This window comes from Sander vitreus, chromosome 12 (genome assembly GCF_031162955.1).
Source record: "Sander vitreus isolate 19-12246 chromosome 12, sanVit1, whole genome shotgun sequence".
Classification (NCBI taxonomy): Eukaryota; Metazoa; Chordata; class Actinopteri; order Perciformes; family Percidae; genus Sander; species Sander vitreus.
Window position 1 is genome coordinate 27,758,247 of NC_135866.1, and position 17,722 is coordinate 27,775,968.

Sequence of the window (17,722 nt, forward strand, 5' to 3'; positions counted from 1 at the left end):
CTTTTCCGTCCGCAGGATTGCACCTAAATGAAATAGATTATAGATTCAATACCATTTCAGCAGTAATATTAGGCTATACTTAAATATGATATTGGAATATACGCATACGATATTACGACTCGAGCAGCAATTTTCTCCCACACCAATTCTCTCTCTTTTACAGCAGCCGCTGTGTTGCTTTTTTAACGAAATACATGTTCAAACTCGCTGTATGTGCGCATGAGTATTTCCGCCGACCCGTTGGTTTGTGGTTGTTACCATGGTGAATCGTAGTATCATGGCTCCATTCATGCTGCCTTTTTGTTGTGGTGGTGCACGCGGCGTGAACCTACTCCGAGTTGATTGAACCAACTCAAATCAGCTGTTCTGGAACCGAAAACTCTGAGTTTCCCATCTCAGGGTAAATCAACTCAGACATCAGGGTTACACTCAGAGTTTGTTGTTGCATCCTTCCTTAAAACGGACCCCTGATCTTGGGCTTTGGGAAACTGGGCAATTTTTCACCATTTTCTGACATTTTGTAGACCAAACAACTAATCAAGCAGTCGAGAAAATAATCGTTAGTTGCAGCCCTACTTGCTGAGCACCGTAAGAGTGACTTCTCATGGGTAGAAATTGGTTTCCTTGTAACCATCGGAAATGAATGAATCCATCTTCGGTATTTGTATGAAGCTGTCACATCTCTGAAAACACTTTCACGCTGTCGCTTTTTCCTCTCCTTTTCTTGTTTTAGCTGTAAAAGGAAGTGTGTACGCCATAACTCGCCATTAACAGTCAGTAAACGAAAACAGTCGATGTGAGAGAAACCATCAATAACATGTCCATAAATAAATCATGACGATAAATGACATGTAGCATCTCCCTTTTCCTTTGCCTGGGCAGTTGTGGCTCACTTGTAATCGGACCTTACGGTGATGTAACGTGCCCCTCGGCAGCTTTACTGGAGGTCACGAGCTCATGTGCAAGGATAAATGTCAACAGCTGATCGCAATTCAACATTTGACTCTGCTGTCTCAACCAAACAACCAACAGTAAATATCAAGTTTTGTTCTGTAAGCGATCATTTAAACAACAATTGGGCTGTTAATGATTCATTTTGTATTCATATAATGGCATCATGTCAGCTAGCTTTACATAGACTGTCCGCTTATTATTGTCTTATTAACACATTGGATTTACATATCAACATTAATAATGGCTATTTACATGATAAATGAACAAAACTTCAGTTTTCTTTTCAACCTGGACCCTATTTTCCTCTGGTTTTGTGTCTAAGTGACTGATGATGAGAACAACTCATTGGTCCAGTATTACACAAGACAAGCTGCAATAACAGTTATTGGGCAACTGTGCACCTTCAATTTACGTCCACAAAAAGCGCTTGTTTTGCCACTGGCATGCTCAGATTACGGTTCTAAGACCCTTTCTGTTGTAACATGAAACAACCCCCTAATCACTACGGGTGTGGTCCGAGCAAGGACGCCGGAAGTAGGGGGGTAGGAAGTAGGGAAATACGTCTCAAAAAGTGGCTCTCTGTAAATTATAGAGTGTGGTCTTGTCCTACTCTATCTGTAAAGTATCCGGAGATAACTTCTTTTATGATTTGACTCATAAAAGCATTGACTCGAATTGACCGTCACGTTACTTGACTGTATCTTACAGTGTATCGCTATATAAACACCTGGCAAGGTAGTCAAAACCGTCTTTGTGGTAGTTCCTGCTACAGCACGTGTCTGCAGGACCCCACTTTGCCATTATAACGCACGCACGCATGCACACACACACACACACACACACACACACACACAGGCACACAGGCACACACTTACACATACAAGGTGAAAATAATACCACCACTGCTGTGGCGGCTGGTAACAAATGTATCCTCGCTGTAGTAATAGTATAGCAGTAATATTTGAGATCAACATGTCTGAATTCATAGATATGAAAACTCCTATTTTCATGCCAATGTGACTTGTTTTAAATCAGTGTTATCTGGGTTCCTCATAATCATAACCCAGTTATGATGTTTACATACACCAAGCCAGAAACTGGGTTACGGACTGGCTCGGTTCTCGCTGCGTTTTCCCCAAGACTGAATATCTAATAAGCAAAAATTGAAATGAAATTTCAGACTGACTGACTGAAGTGAACTGGTTAAATTACACTGTGTCTCCATGTTCCTGATTTTTGGTCTATATTAAAGAGAATGATTCATGGCCATGTCATGTGGATCACAAAAAAGTTGCCGAAAAAGTTCACTCTTTAAAAACTAGTCATGTAGTCAAGTGTCTAAAGTCAAGGTGCAGCTTTCTGCACCTCGTTTATGGTTTATTCATAATGAGACTTCACACTCCCAAGGACCGGGGACTGGACTTTCTGACGGCTCTGTGTGTGTGTGTGTGTGTGTTTGTGTGTTTGTGTGTATGTGTGTGTGTGTGTGTGTGTGTGTGTGTGTGTGTGTGTGTGTGTGTGTGTGTGTGTGTGTGCGTGCATGCGTGCGTTTCTGAGGCAGAGACATTGAGAGTGTGTGAGTTAAAACTGGACAGGTGTTATGGATGCTGTTGGCTGCCTTCAGATGGCTGGTCTATTCTGATGGAAAGAGGTGGCTGGGTTTGTACTTGTCACACACACACACACACACACACACACACACACACACACACACACACACACAAGCTGCTCAGTGGCTGACATTCTCCTTTTTTCACCTCTAATTGGTCCTCTGGGAGTTGTCACAGGTCTCAGTGGCTGTCTGCAAGGTGGCAACATACACACACACACACACACACACACACACACACAAATACACAGCCATGCATCAGGAGAAGTAGGAGATGGAGGCGACAGAGGAGGAGAGGTGCTGTGATTGTCACCTTAAGGTCAGGAACATTTATCATGGTGTGTAGGGACAAAGGAGGGAGATCGGAGAGGAAATATATCACGTTGGCCTTTGCTGCTGTTCTAAACTGGCTAAGACTGTTGTATGAATCCGGACTGCTTTAATAACAGTTTCACTGCTGTTCTGAGCATATCAACTCATACACGCCACCTAGTTATGCGCCTGGCCACGGAGTTCTTGCTCTATGCTGTTGGCTGCAGCCGACAGAGGCTTGTATGTGACGTGATGTGCAGAGCTCTGATTGTACAGCTCGAGTCTCAGCATAACATAATTGAATCGACTCAGTACTTCAATTCTGTGTTGTACTTGAACCGGAACTCAGCGTTTCATCACAAGGACCCTGTATTTTGTGGTAGCTCACTGTTTGCTTGCCTCGTTGTTGTGGAAAGGCTCATTAGGCGTTTGCTTCGTGCTGATGTCATTTAGTAGGTTGTAGAATTATGATTGACAGTTCTCTCTTTTACTCAGACATCTCCATGAACGCTTCTGACACCCAGATTGGACAAATGCCTCACTCGCTTCCTTGCCTTGGCTGCAAAAAAATATGTTCGTTGTTCTGGAAGATTTTACCCTAAACTTTTAATGCAAACACTGCTGTTATTTATTTTTATTAGGACAATGCACATTAATCAACATTTCCGTAAATGCCATAGACAGTGAAAGAAATGGACACAGCGACGCCATAGACTTTGATGGAGACCAGTGAAGTCAATTAGAAGCACTTTTCCGGCGATGGCTGAGCGTTACTGCGCAGCCTCCAACTGAGCTTGACGACGTAGATGTGACGTGAGCAACCTGTCTGAAAGTTGGAAGTCTTCTGGTAGCTGTGCCAAGAGAAATCTGTTCGTGGATAAATGTTACTTCATATGAATTCACTTACCACATACCAAAGTATTTCCAATCCATCAAAACGTTGCTGAAATATTTTGTTCCGATGCTTTTCATGGACTCTCTATGAATGTATGCCTCCACGTCCCCCCGATTGCCTGCGAGCTTCTCCTCACTATACGGTATGCTGTGTGACAGAAAGTCGCATTGTTATGACAATGACAACAATCGTTAGCCTATTTTTACAAAAACGTCTACTGCGGGGCCATAACGTCGCCTTTCTGAGAATATAGTTCCCAGTTTTTATACAGTTAGAAGATGGCTGTGTCTCATGTGACCTTGTTATTTGTACACGCTGTGACTATACAAATCACAACATGTAAAAAGGAATATGTTGGCGTTATTTTGTCACTTATTGGGAGCAGTAGGCTAGTTGGAACCGGTTACCTGCAGGATCCGTGCTAGGCTAAGCTACCGGTGGAGCCGTCGGACAGAGTTACAACACGCACGGAGATGAGAAGGGTATGTATCGACTTATCTACCTCTGGGGGATACGGTGAATAAACTAAAGTCACAATAAGTCGGCGTGTTCCTTTAAGCCCTTAAAACACCGTCGGCGTCTAAACAAAAAGCACATCTGATCAAATATTTTTACGTTTTCACCCGCGAGCGTTCTCGTGTAAACAGGTTCTAAGAAACCGGTGTATTGCCTTAAAGCAACACTATGTAACATTTATTCATAAAGCTCACTTTGTTGTGCCAACCGTTCGAAAGTGCCTCGCTGGTGCCTCGCCAGTGCCTCACAGAAACATTCCAGATATCTAGCAGGCTAAATATCTGGCAGCTGCCGGTAGGCATGGGCCGGTTACTGGTTCACAGTTTCAAAACCACTAAAACTTTCCGTCACACCGTTCCTGCGGTATGAGCTGTTTTTTACGAGTTGACAGAAAGTGCAGTCAAGAAATCCCTCTCCCTGCCTGTGTGCAGGGTGTTTAAAACTGAAAATACATTGTGTTCAATGGAAAAGTTTTTTTTTACCCAGACATTTCAAAATAATACATTTTAAAGCTGTAATTGCCGTGATATTTTTGCTGACGGTTATCAAACCGTCATAATCTTATACCGGCCCATGCCTAGCTGCCGGGGAGCCACAGCTCCTTTAGCAACTTTCTTGCCACCCCATTTGCGTATAAGGTAGCCCCGTGTCTGTGGCCAGAAAGATGACCTAAACATTCTTTATTAATTTCCTCCTGTAATCTTAGCTTGACTAATCACTGTAGTGTCTGCAGTCCTTCTTTACATTCAGTTACTGCAGTGGCTGAGTTTGTACAGTTAAGCCCTTTGAGCAGATGGTGCTCAAGATCCTGATGGATTTTTTTTTTTTTTTTTTTGTGTGTGTGTGTCAAGAGTTCCACTGATATTTGTACAGCGACACCCTGTCAACATGTTTCAAAGTCCGTTTGGATTAAAGAGGAATCACAGCAGAGTATTTGGAAAGTTTCCAATTTAGTAGCCAGTATGATTTTCACACATAATAAGCCTGTTGGGGAATAAGCAGTGTGGCAAGATCCAGCCTACACTTCTCTGCATGATTGTTCATATCGAATATTTACTCTTTTCCACTGTATAAAAGCGTTAATACTTGTTGAAGACGCTGTAAGGTCAGGCAGATCAGCTTACTGTATTCATAGTTAGAACTCACTACTACCCAAACGATTTGAAATCCTTGCCCGGAAAGATGGACACATTTGGCATTCTAAAACACTTTGGTATGCTTATGATGTGCAGCAATGTAAAATTGATGTGGTTTTTAGTAACATGGCCTAAATTGATGTGAACTGTTGTGTTGTGAAATTTGTATTCTCCTTGAAGACCTCTAACTTGTGATGGAGAAATACCAAGGCTTGCCTTCAGGCACTACAGATTAAAGGATCTGTCGCTGGCTTGTTATAATGACTACGTTTACATGCACATAAATTCTGGGTTTTGCCTTAATTCCGAAAAAGACAACATTTCGACTAAGCTGTTTACACGCCTAATGAAAGTGAATATTCCACTAATATTATTTAACATGCAGCCGTGCAAAAGTAGGGTTTTTTCAAAGTTTTCCAGCAGTGGCGGACTTCCTTGACCGTGTGAACACAGCCTCCCTCTTTCATTCCTTCAACCATCTTCTTGAAAAGGTCGCCATCGAAGTCAAGTCTCTCATAATGTATAGAAGTAGTTCAGAAGTCTTCTTCCGACCGGAAATGTGGGCTTTTTTTATGGATCGCTACCACAGCCTTGCAAACTGTTGGCTGGTTGGTTTCATAGACTGTTCATATTGGTGGACAGAGCATGTGTGACGTCACCCATTGGTTTGTGGAGAGCTGCTGAGAGTCGTCGAGTTTGCCGTTACGGGCGCAGCCATCCTGGTTGCGGATGCGAGGATTTTAGACGAGAGAGAGGCGTGAGGGAGGAGCTGCTTACACGCTATGTTACGTTACACGCTTTCACTGGCAATCACATCATAGCCACGCCCTAAAACACCCCCTGCTTTATCGCCGATTTGAAAATCAACGAGACCATAATTCAAAAAATGAACATCATTCTGTGACTTAAAACTAGCGATTGAGACCATAAACTTATTATGAAGATGTTTACCGAGGTAATAAATCAAGTGAGACTTTCTCATAGACTTCTACAGAAACCGACCTCCTTTTGCAACCGCACAGGTCGCCCCCTGCTGGAATTCAGATAGAATGCAGGTTTAAGGCACTTCCGCATTTGCAGCACTTCGCCGAACCGGATGCTTTGTCCATTAATATTATACAGTCTATGGCAACCATAGCAACGCACAGAACTGACTGTAAGCTGTAAGAGGCCGTAAACTGTGGCAAACTGCGGTAAATCCCTGATTGAGACGCGTATTCCAAATGTCCAAAAAATGCTCCTAAAACCCGAATAATACCAGCATATGCCACATGCCTCAGAAAATGGTTAATTTCCACATGGAATATGCTGTTTACATGATCTGTACCAAATTCAGAATATTGTGATATTTGGAATAATAGTGGAATATTAGTGTGGATGTTAACTGCTGTGATTTTGGTGCTGACTTCTTTAGGGCTTGGTCTTAGGTCGGCAGTGCTTTAAGAGCATTTTGGTGACTTCACACACATTCACATACACACTAGAATAACTATGCGATGGGGGAAAAGTCCCTTTGAACCGGAAAACTTGAAGGCTCCAGCCTCTTTCACTGTACAATAATGGAGCGGTAAGGCTCGTTAAAAACCGAGTGAAGGCGTCGAGCCAGAATCAATCAGTCTCCTGTGTGTTCTTCACCTGATTAAATTAAAGCCTTTTCATACGGCGCCAAGGTAATGGGACTAATGCAGTACAGGCAGAGAGTGGGAAAGGAAACATTAGACAGAGCAAGATAGAGACAAGGAAGGGCAAGAGACGGAGAGGAGAGAGCGAGGGAGACTGCTTTGGTATTTGTCAGTCAAGGGCTTCAACAACATCAATAACATTAAGGAGATTAAATATCTTTACAATGCAGGATATGAGAATAATGCGACTGTATACTTTAATTGGTCAGAATAATGGTTTCATTATGCTATAGGAATTACAGTGCTTCAACCATGCTGGTGAAGCTATGCTACAGTTGTGTTGTGATGGCTAAAGGGTGAAAACCACATGTTTCACATCAGGGCTGCACCCTAGTGCTGTGAATGTGAACTGATGGTGGTGGATTATTCTTCAAATCAAGCTCTGCCAGCTCACAATGAGCATTAGTTAGCTGATTAATCAGTCGGTTCATCATCACTGTCTGTTTTTCCTCAATGAGCAGCCTCAAAGAAGCACTTCACTCTTCATTAGGGCTGGGTATCGCCACCGATTTCCTGAATCGATTTGATTCCAGAGATAGGAGACTCGAGTTTGAGACTGATTGATCTTTTTTTCTTCTTCTGATGAGCTGACCGTAACCTTTGACCTACCTACGTAACACGGAATATTAACGTAACTGCTGTGCACGGCCACACGTGTGGGAGGACAACAAACATGTCGACGGCACCAGCCGCTGCTGTACCATTCATCACAAGCCTTGGCTTTTAACATTTAAGCCAACAAGGCCCAAACAAAAGAAGCGCTGAATGCTACATATGTGGACTCTAGCTCAAAGACTTCAGACTTGACTTGGACTCTAGCTCAGGGACTTCATCTCTGTTTGATTCCGATTCACAAGGTCCCGATTTGAGTCGATTTCCCAGTCAATGTCGATTTGGGACATTTCCGTTGCAAAACCAATTCGGCTTGGATATGAAAGAGATTCTACAATGTTGTTTGGATTCTACAAAGGTTCCCTCTAACCGGGTGCATTATTAAAGTCATATTGTTTACATTAAGAATTGACCCCAAGGCAGTTGCATTAATGTACTTTTCATTTATTAGTCAACACATTAATGTGCAGCTCTACAGACTCTACGGTCAGTGAGTATTGAGTGACATTTCATTCAATATTTCTTGGGCTGAGAGTCAAAGCGAACCCTTTTAAAGTATGCCAAAATGTAGCCTACCTTTGGAGCGTTATTTAACCCCCTTTACCAACAAGCTAGCGTGACATAGTCGCTACAAATGGATTCCTTAGGTCTTTTAGTTTCATATGACACAGACAGAGATCAAATCTGGATTTCGATTCAAATAGATTTTTTTTTTAAACCCAGCCCTACTCTTAATCGCCCAAAAGTCGTTCTGAATCCTAAAAATGTGACATTGATCTGGTGTGAACAAAGTGTTGCTGTGCTGTGTCTACTGAATGCAATGGCGTACATTTGTATGGAAAGTAGCTCAGATTAAAAAAGAGCATTTTGCTTGTTGCAGCAAGACACTGACAGAGCTCTGTGTGGGAAGATAAAAGCACATTTCCTTTCAATGTCGTAATTGCTGTGTAAGCGTTCCTTCCAGATCCTTCAACATGAATGCGTATGGATTTATTGATCCAGTTTTTAAGTGCACAAAGGCAGTTTTTTTTGGAAAGTGTCTTTCAGATGCTAACCAACCACTAAATCAGTGGTCAGTCACGTTCAATCATGTTTGAGGGAAACGTTTTTTAAATACTCACTGTTAAATATTCACCTTAACCACTGGTGTAATTCCCACCTACAGACTCTATAACCAGTTCACAGCCGCACTAATATGTTATTTCCTGTGAACAGCAGTGAGAGAGAAACATTCTGTAAATGAGCCTTAAATCTTTATGCGTGGTTCAACCGAAAAGGATTAACTCAGTAAATATCAAGATTTTCACCGCTAAACGTGATGATTAAACATTTAAACCTGGATTGAACCCAATGGCTTTAATGTGGGCAACAACAAAAAATCTTTTTTTGAATCATCAAGCATTAATCAGTCTCTCCAGAAATGGAAGAACATGTCATAAATCGTTTCCTAATCTTACCAATTTCTCCAATTAATGCAGGTTTCTGAAGCACTTCTACGAGCCACAGTCAATTAAACGTGCTCCAAAGCTGCTGCATGCTCCACTGTGTTCACCAGCTCGTCTCTAACAGCGTCTGTGTGCTGAGTGCTGCTGAGCAGGTAGTGTACAGAGGCTTATCAGAGCGTTTTAGCTGAAAACAGCTGGCTGCTGCTGCTGCTGGAAACCAGGTTGATAAGAGCAGAGTTTGAAAACCAACACACCGAGCTAAAAGGAGCTAAAATGCTCCATAAAGCTGAGAACTGCATACCTTTGCACGGCAGCTGAATTCTCGCGTTCTCAGCCGTGATCAAAAATGAAAATCTTAGGAATTCTGCGGACTGTCTTACTGCTTGTGGTGGACATGTGTTTACATTCTGAGTTTCATTTAAATGTTTTCAAAATCTGTGTGAAATCTGCGGAAAATCTGCAAAAAACCTGCGAAAAACAATTCTGCGTCCGCAGATTCTGTCGGCCCCGAAAATCCATCTTGTCAGGCTTCAACCTAATGAGTTTCTGAACTAACCGCTTACCGTTGGTTCAAAACAACAACGGCCAGCGTGACGTAGACAGATGGTTCATCCAATCACCTGCCAGGTATTTAGTGCCTGCCCTTTTCTAAACAGTTTCCAATGATGGCTTCTCAAATGGTTCGGTGATAATTTGCTGTGGGTTCATCACTAAACTCACATTATACATTTACATCCATTGTCAATATGGAAAGCATCTATTAGTGCAGCTTTAGAGAGAAAGGTCTTCAAATCTATCTGCTAAGAGATGGCTATGGAGAGATGGATGTCTTGGACAGCAGACGCTTAAAGGTCCCATATTGTAAAAAGTGAGATTTCCATGTCTTTTTATTATAAAACAGGTTGAGGTGTTATATAATAACTGTGAAGAAACTGTGCCTTTAAACGAGCCGCCAGGACTTCTGTCCGGTTGTGATGTCACAACTATACTGTATATAGGTAGAAAGTGCTGCTGCAGTGCCGCAACAGTCATTCCCCGGCTGCAATGACGGTGCAGAGGCTCTGAGAGCGTAGATGCAGAAGACTCGGAAATGCCGACCAATCAGAGCAGACCGTGTTTTTTCTGGGATGGGGGCTTAAAGAGACAGGCGCTAAAACGGTGTGTTTCAGACAGAGGGCGAATACAGGTATATTCAGACAGACAGTATGAGAAAAACAATGTGTTCTTTGAACATTAAAGCATGTAAACATGTTCTAGTAGAAACCCCAAACACATGTATGAACCTGAAAATGAGCATGATATGGCACCTTTTAAAGAATTACAGAAGATAGAGATTGTGCACAAAGGTATTCAGTATGACCTTAATCATGTCAAATATATTGTGATAATATACTCCTCATTGTGTAAACACACATCTTGATAAAAGGTTCAGTAGTCGTAGCTAGTGAAGATAAGATGCCACTTACCTTTCATATTTCATAACCTTGTCAGCATCTTCTGTCTGATGTCGTGATGTTCTGTCTCTGCTCTTATTATTACAGCCTCTCTGTGGCCTTTTCATTGGATTTCTGCCTTTGTTGTGTTAATGTCAAATTATAGTCTGATTCTATTGCTTTCTCCGTGTGTCACTAATGACTGTACGGCCAGGCATTGGGAGTGGGAGTGCATTTATGCATCGTTCTCTTTATGCCATGCGAAAAGATGATGCATTTATGTAGAGACAACCGTGGTAAATGGGAATATTTCACATTGTCAAGGGGAAAAAAAAGGATATGTGAGGGTGTACAAATTGTTTTTGAGTTTATGAGATTTAGAGAACTCTCTCTGGAACTGTGTGGGTGTCTCATTTGAGTTTTCACTCTTTGTTAAAAGGTTCATCCAAGGTACTTGGCCCTTTTGATTTACTGTAGCTGTTGGGTAACTGGGATCAAATTATACACATCATTCATCGCTCGCTGGTCGGCTTTTAATTTGAAGCATTTGCAGGAGGGGTTTGACTGACGGAGCTCAACAGCGATTGAAAAAGCAAGTGAGTAGCCATTGGGCTTACTCCGTGACGGAAAGCATTATTTTAATGCATCAAACATCTGCAGGATTGCTACGCTTTAATGGTGGTAACTTAAAAACACTTGCAGCAATATACTGGTTTCACGGTATACCGTGTTATGAAAATTGACGGTTACAATACCCTGTACATTTGCTTATCTACAGTGTTGCAAAAAAAAAATTGATTTATTTTCATAAGACACAAGTTTAAATTATAATAAAGCATTTTTTCAACCAAAAAACCTTCTTTTCATTCCCTTAAAGGTGCTGTAGGTAGGATTGTGAAGATCCAGGACTTAGCCAAAAAATTTGGGAGAGGGAGAATGAATGAGTGTGCATGAGCAGTGATTGACATGCAGTTAGACACCCCCCTGGCCCTGATTGGTGCATCTGAACAGGGAGCGGTGGATTTTTGCAAACGCACTACAGGCTGTAGGTGGAGCCAGAGGAGCTGGATTTTTTTATTTTTTATTACCTGCTTCATGTAGTTCTGCTGGAACATAGGGTCAGTTTCAGCAAATATGACAGACAGTTAGTTCTATAAGTCTTACCTACTGCACCTTTACGGGTCATTGTAACTGAGAATAATAGCGTAACACCCGATATACTATTATAAATTAATTATTGTCTTTAACTTTACTGTTACTATCATTGCCACTGTTCATCATGTCATTCCATTATACCCGCTGCTATAATTACTATTAGTCATATTTCTCTCTCTCCACGCATGTAACCGGCGATCAAACTTGTCGGTTTTGAGGCAGTGTGAGCGTCCAGTACAGTAAACAGGAAACATCACCATTAGCGCTGCCACAAGACGAAGTGTTATAAAACACTATGAGGGTAACAAAAATCCAAACACAAGCACGGAACTGCCCGGGAGTTTGTGTAACAAAGCAAAGCACAGTCGCTCCGTCTCTCTTCTTAAACTGTAACTGTAACTTATAACTGTGTAATATCAAGTCTACTTGCAATTTGCGATTTCAATCTCTGCTCCCAACGACCACAGAAACAAAGTAATCAAGAAAAAACAGGATTTTGCACATTGCATCTTGCAAGTAAACTCTTATTTTTGTCTTGTCTTCTGAAAGGGGAATTCAGAAAGTTCAACTGTAAAAGTATGAAGGGAAATTTCCCAGTTCAAGGTGTTTACACTGTTGATTTGTTTAACTGTTTCACAGATTTTTTTTAAGTTGAATAAATGCGACGTCTTTCCAAAAGTCAATAAATAATCAGGTTAAATGATCCTGATTTCAATATTGACCAAAATAATTGAGATTATGGTTTTTTTGCGTAATCGAGCAGCCCTACTTGTGCTACATTGGGGGGTTAAAGAACACAGGACGTCACCGAAATGGGCAAATTAATTAGACACTCCCACCGCCGCGAATCGCCGGATCGCTTTTTCTAGTGTGAAGGGGCTTTTATTCAATATGGACCTCAGACAGGGTACCCGCGGGGTCTTAAATGTCTTAAATATATATTCGAAAAAGCTTTCTTTTTCTTTAGAAAGTCTTACATTTTCTTTCACACACTAACATTTGTATTTCCCTTTCATAAGAATAAATAACTCCTTTATTGTTTTGTCACCAAGCATCTATGTATTGAGTACTATAATAAAATTATAAGTCAAGTACTTGGTAAACAATTATTTGTATAGCCTACAATCGTTTCTGATATTCCATTATATCATATATACTTTTGCCAGTATGTTCATGACGTTGGTATTACATTTCATTCTGAATAGTGTTAAAAAGGTCTTAAAGTGCTAATATTATGCTTTTTGGCTTTTTCTATATCTTTTTTTTGTGCATGTTAATAGGTTTACAAAGTGAAAAAACCCAAAGTCCCCCCCCAAAGGGACTTACCATCTCCAACAGAAAACACTGTTCACAAACTGCTCCAAACAGCTCTATTGTAGTCCAGCCTTTACTTCAGAGACAAACGTGGTCACTTTGGAACACACGTTATAATGCTCGCCTAGCTGCTGCTCTGCTTCTGACTGGCTAGTAGTCCTTACCTAGCTACTGAGCATGTGCAACTCCCAACAAAGATGTTACAGCAGTGAGATGTCTCACTCTGTAGCTAAAACAGAGAGCTCAACACACAGGGTGAAAAGAGGAGCTGCAGCAATGTGCAGTACGACAAAAATATGGTGTTTTTGGAAAATTAAACCATGTAAAACTATTCTGATATAACCTCTAAATACAATTATGAACCTGAAAATGAGCATAATATGAGCACTTTAAAAAGCCTTAAATTTAACTTGTGGAAACCTGGGGGGACCTCGTCAGAAAAGCAATGCTTAGCCCAGCCATGTACTCATTACTGTTGCTCTGCTTCTTTTACAGCCCCTTCCCCAGTCCATCAAAACCTGAAGGACTATGACTGATAGAGCCATCTCTCAATTCAAGGTGATCCAGTTTGGAAGATAAAACATCAGTGACCTGTGCATCCTACACCCCCTCCAGATAAAATGAGGACTATCTCATTGGGCGTTGTATGGCTGTGTCTTGGCCTGTCCCTGGATGCTTTGTCTTTGAACGGACAGAGAAGAGAGACAGTAGATGGAGAGAAAACTGGCGCAGCGATCAGAGGAGAGAAGCTGCTCAAAAGAGTGAGACGCGGCTGGATGTGGAACCAGTTTTTCCTGCAGGAGGAGTATACAGGCAGCGACTACCAGTACATTGGCAAGGTAAGCACCGTGCCATCGCCTCCATTTTTACTTACAGCGAGTGAACATTGATATAGTCCCATATTCTATTGATCGGGGTCAGCCCTATGTTCCCACAGCCCAGTGGTCCCACAGCCCTATGTTTCCACATTTCTAAGATTTTTCTTAAAATTAGACCCTATGTTAGGGTTAGGGTTACATTCCATCTGTAGTCCATTGCTACTGGATAATAGCTTGGGTGTAATTGGCTACCAAATGGGGAGAAAGGGGGATAAAATCTGATACAAATTTATGAAAAAGGAAATGTGGGGCCTAATTTTGGAGAAAAAAATCTTAGAAATGTGGGAACATAGGGCTGTGGGAACATAGGCACGCTCCCCTATTGAGCAATACTACATTGTTAGTAATGGTGAATATCCACGAAAACAATAGACGATAACATTGAAAAAGGCGACAACACCATCGCAAAAAGTGTTGCAAAAGCCCAAAAAAAATGAAAAAAGGCGGGAAAACGCCGGGATGAAAAAATGACAAAAACGTTGAAGCAACAAAAACTTGCTTTTACTAAATGAAGCTAAGAATACTGCTGTACTTTTACTACTTGAAGCTGAAGCCACTTTGTGTAGGATTTGAATTAAAAAAAAAATGACTTTGGCGCCCCCAGTGGTCCTATTGAAAATATACATTTAAAAAGCACTGTTACGAACAGCAAGACCTGCTGATACACTTCATTTTCTACAAACAAAAACGTACACCACCAAAGTAATCTAAAATATGTTATACTCACACAAACAGTCGACACACAGGGGCTTTAGGGACTTTCTCCCAATGGCAGTGCAGAGTACCCTGAACACACAGTACAACATCAGCATCAGCTTTATTGGCCCGAGACTCCGGTTAATCTTTGCTCTCAAAGTACAACACTCACTTAACATATAAAGAAATAAAAACAGAAAGGACAGTAAGAAATATTAAAAAAAATACTGTTATACAGTATAACAGTACAATAGAATTTACAAATTTACAAACAAATATACAATAACAATTGAAGAGAGGGAAGGAATAGTGCAATATCAGTATAGTCTGAGATTTAAGATTTAAATATAAATATAGTGCAAGGCAGTTCAGTGCAATGGTAATATACTAATAACAATATTGTAATTGTAAGATTGAACTATGAGGTAGATGAGCAGAACAGTGTTGATTGACTTTGTTCAGTGTAAGGGTGGAGGCTATTTCTGAGCGTTCAACAGAGCGACTGCTCGGGGAAAGAAACTGTAAAATGTATTTTAGGTAACTAAAATACATGTTTACAGTTACAGCTTAGGATGTGTGTCAGAGCTCTGTAAGACGTGTTTCCTCACCTTGCGACCGTGAGAAGTTTTCATAACACAAATAGAATCTCTAAAATTGCACCGGTGTGATATTTTTTTGCAAAACTTGTGTTGGTGATGTGTTTGTGGCCCAGCGACTGCGCTGTGCAGTATACGCATTCAGGGCAAAGCCGTAGAGATTCTGACAGGAAGAAAATGGCAGGATTGGCACAAAGACCGAGCGTGCAGTGTGAAGTGAATAAATCAGGAAGGTGTCAAATTCTTTCATCTTACATGCACAGAGACTGTACATAATGACTCATGTGGTTCATGTGTTATTGTCAGTACTATCGTCCTCATCCTCTTATTGTTATCTAAAGTATGTTAAATGTTGCATATCACTGCATACTCCCCACCGTTTCCATAATATCCACATATCACATTTCTGTCTCAGTATTCTCACTCTTAAAAAAGACACTTGCATTTGTATAATTCATTCTTTTTTCAAAGGGAAAAATTCTAGAGCTGCAAAGTAATGGTGTGCGATACTGCAATATTTGGTATGGATCCGATACCAAGTAAATACAGGGCCAATATAAAGATGGATGAATTTCCATGACCTTTACCTTAAGTGTTTTTATGATTTTACATTTGGATTATTAATAAGTTCAAACCAAGGACAGAATTTTCATATGCTTGTATACATGTTAGCACTGTATCTTTCAGCCTTTTTACAAATTACACAGCTTGCCGTTGTTAATGTTGGGGCTGAAAATATAGACACACGGCGCTCCTCTCCCTCTCTGCCGTTCTTTTGCTCCGTCTCTGTCCTGTGTGTGTGTGTGTGTGTGTGTGTGTGTGTGTGTGTGTGTGTGTGTGTGTGTGTGTGTGTGTGTGTGAGGTCTGCCGGGCCTGGCTGCTTGTTTGCTTGTTTGTCTGGCGCCACTGAGTCACGTGACGGTACAACATCAAATCACAAGAGGGAGAAGTCGGAGCAAAGTGTGCCTTCTCCGCGCTGTGACAGGAGGGGCACTTACACAGACAGCCAGGTCGCCTCTTTGATGGTCCGCAGCGGTGCACGCTGGAGAGAAACCAAAACTAAATTATGGATCTCATTACAATGGTATCGATCAATATCAATACCAACGTTGGTATCGATATTATCAATATTTGGATCGATCCGCCCGCCACTATTGCAGAGGTTAATCGATTAGTTGTCAACTAATCAACGCAGCGACGGTGGCTCTGTAAAATAGTTTCGGTGGAAAAAGGCCTGCCTTGTTGCACGATCCACATTTTTGTCAATTGTTGTTTTTCCGAATCAAACTGAGTTTTGCAAGGCGAGGGACATCGTCGATCCAGACTACTGAGGAAGTGCCATTATTATTACGTCACATAAGATCATACATACAGTAAGATCCAAACAGAAAAATGAACAAGCAAAAAAAAAAAGAAATAAAATACCAATGGAAATAAAAGATTAAAGACTTAAAAACCCAAAGTTACAAACATGAGACAAAAGCCAGTTTTAACAAGTGAGTCCTCAACTGCTTTTTAAAAGCATCAACAGAGACTGCAGAAGGCAATAGGAAGGGCGTGCCGCAGAGTCAGTGCCACCCCTTCAGTTAGAAAACCTGAGTTACCTGTTAGTGATAATTCATTTTCAAAAAACACCATATTTTTGTCGTACTGCACATTGCTGCAGCTCCTCTTTTCACCCTGTGTGTTGAGCTCTCTGTTTTAGCTACAGAGTGAGGCATCACACTACTGTAACATCTTTGTTGGGAGTTGCACATACGCAGTAGCTAGGTAAGGACTACTAGCCAGTCAGAAGCAGAGTATGAGGGCGTGCCCTGACAGTACCTAGGTAAGGACTACTAGCCAGTCAGAAGCAGAGTATGAGGGCGTGCCCTGACAGTACCTAGGTAAGGACTACTAGCCAGTCAGAAGCAGAGTATGAGGGCGTGCCCTGACAGTACCTAGGTAAGGACTACTAGCCAGTCAGAAGCAGAGTATGAGGGCGTGTCCTGACAGTACCTAGGTAAGGACTACTAGCCAGTCAGAAGCAGAGTATGAGGGCGTGCCCTGACAGTACCTAGGTAAGGACTACTAGCCAGTCAGAAGCAGAGTATGAGGGCGTGTCCTGACAGTACCTAGGTAAGGACTACTAGCCAGTCAGAAGCAGAGTATGAGGGCGTGCCCTGACAGTACCTAGGTAAGGACTACTAGCCAGTCAGAAGCAGAGTATGAGGGCGTGCCATGCTAGCAGCTAGGCGAGCATTATAACGTGTGTTCCAAAGTGACCACGTTTGTCTCTGAAGTAAAGGCTGGACTACAATAGAGCTGTTTGGAGCAGTTTGTGAACAGTGTTTTCTGTTGGAGATGGTAAGTCTCTTTGGGGTGGACTTTGTTTTTTTTTTACTTTGTAAACCTATAACGTGCACAAAAAAAGATATATAACACAATAAAGGAAAGGGAAAAAGCCAAAAAGCATAATATGAGCACTTTAATACAATGAACTGTGCCTC

At 41.5% G+C, this 17,722-nt stretch overlaps 1 protein-coding gene across 1 annotated transcript in view; it reads left to right on the plus strand.

The window, feature by feature from the left end:
- Positions 1–17,722, plus strand: part of LOC144527113 (cadherin-6-like) — a 79,394-nt gene that overhangs the window by 19,631 nt on the left and 42,041 nt on the right. Inside the window, exon 2 of the mRNA XM_078265000.1 lies at positions 13,559–13,902. Within this exon, the coding sequence (XP_078121126.1) occupies positions 13,684–13,902 (219 nt within the window). The 5' untranslated portion in view covers positions 13,559–13,683. The remainder of the gene's footprint in view (positions 1–13,558; positions 13,903–17,722) is intronic.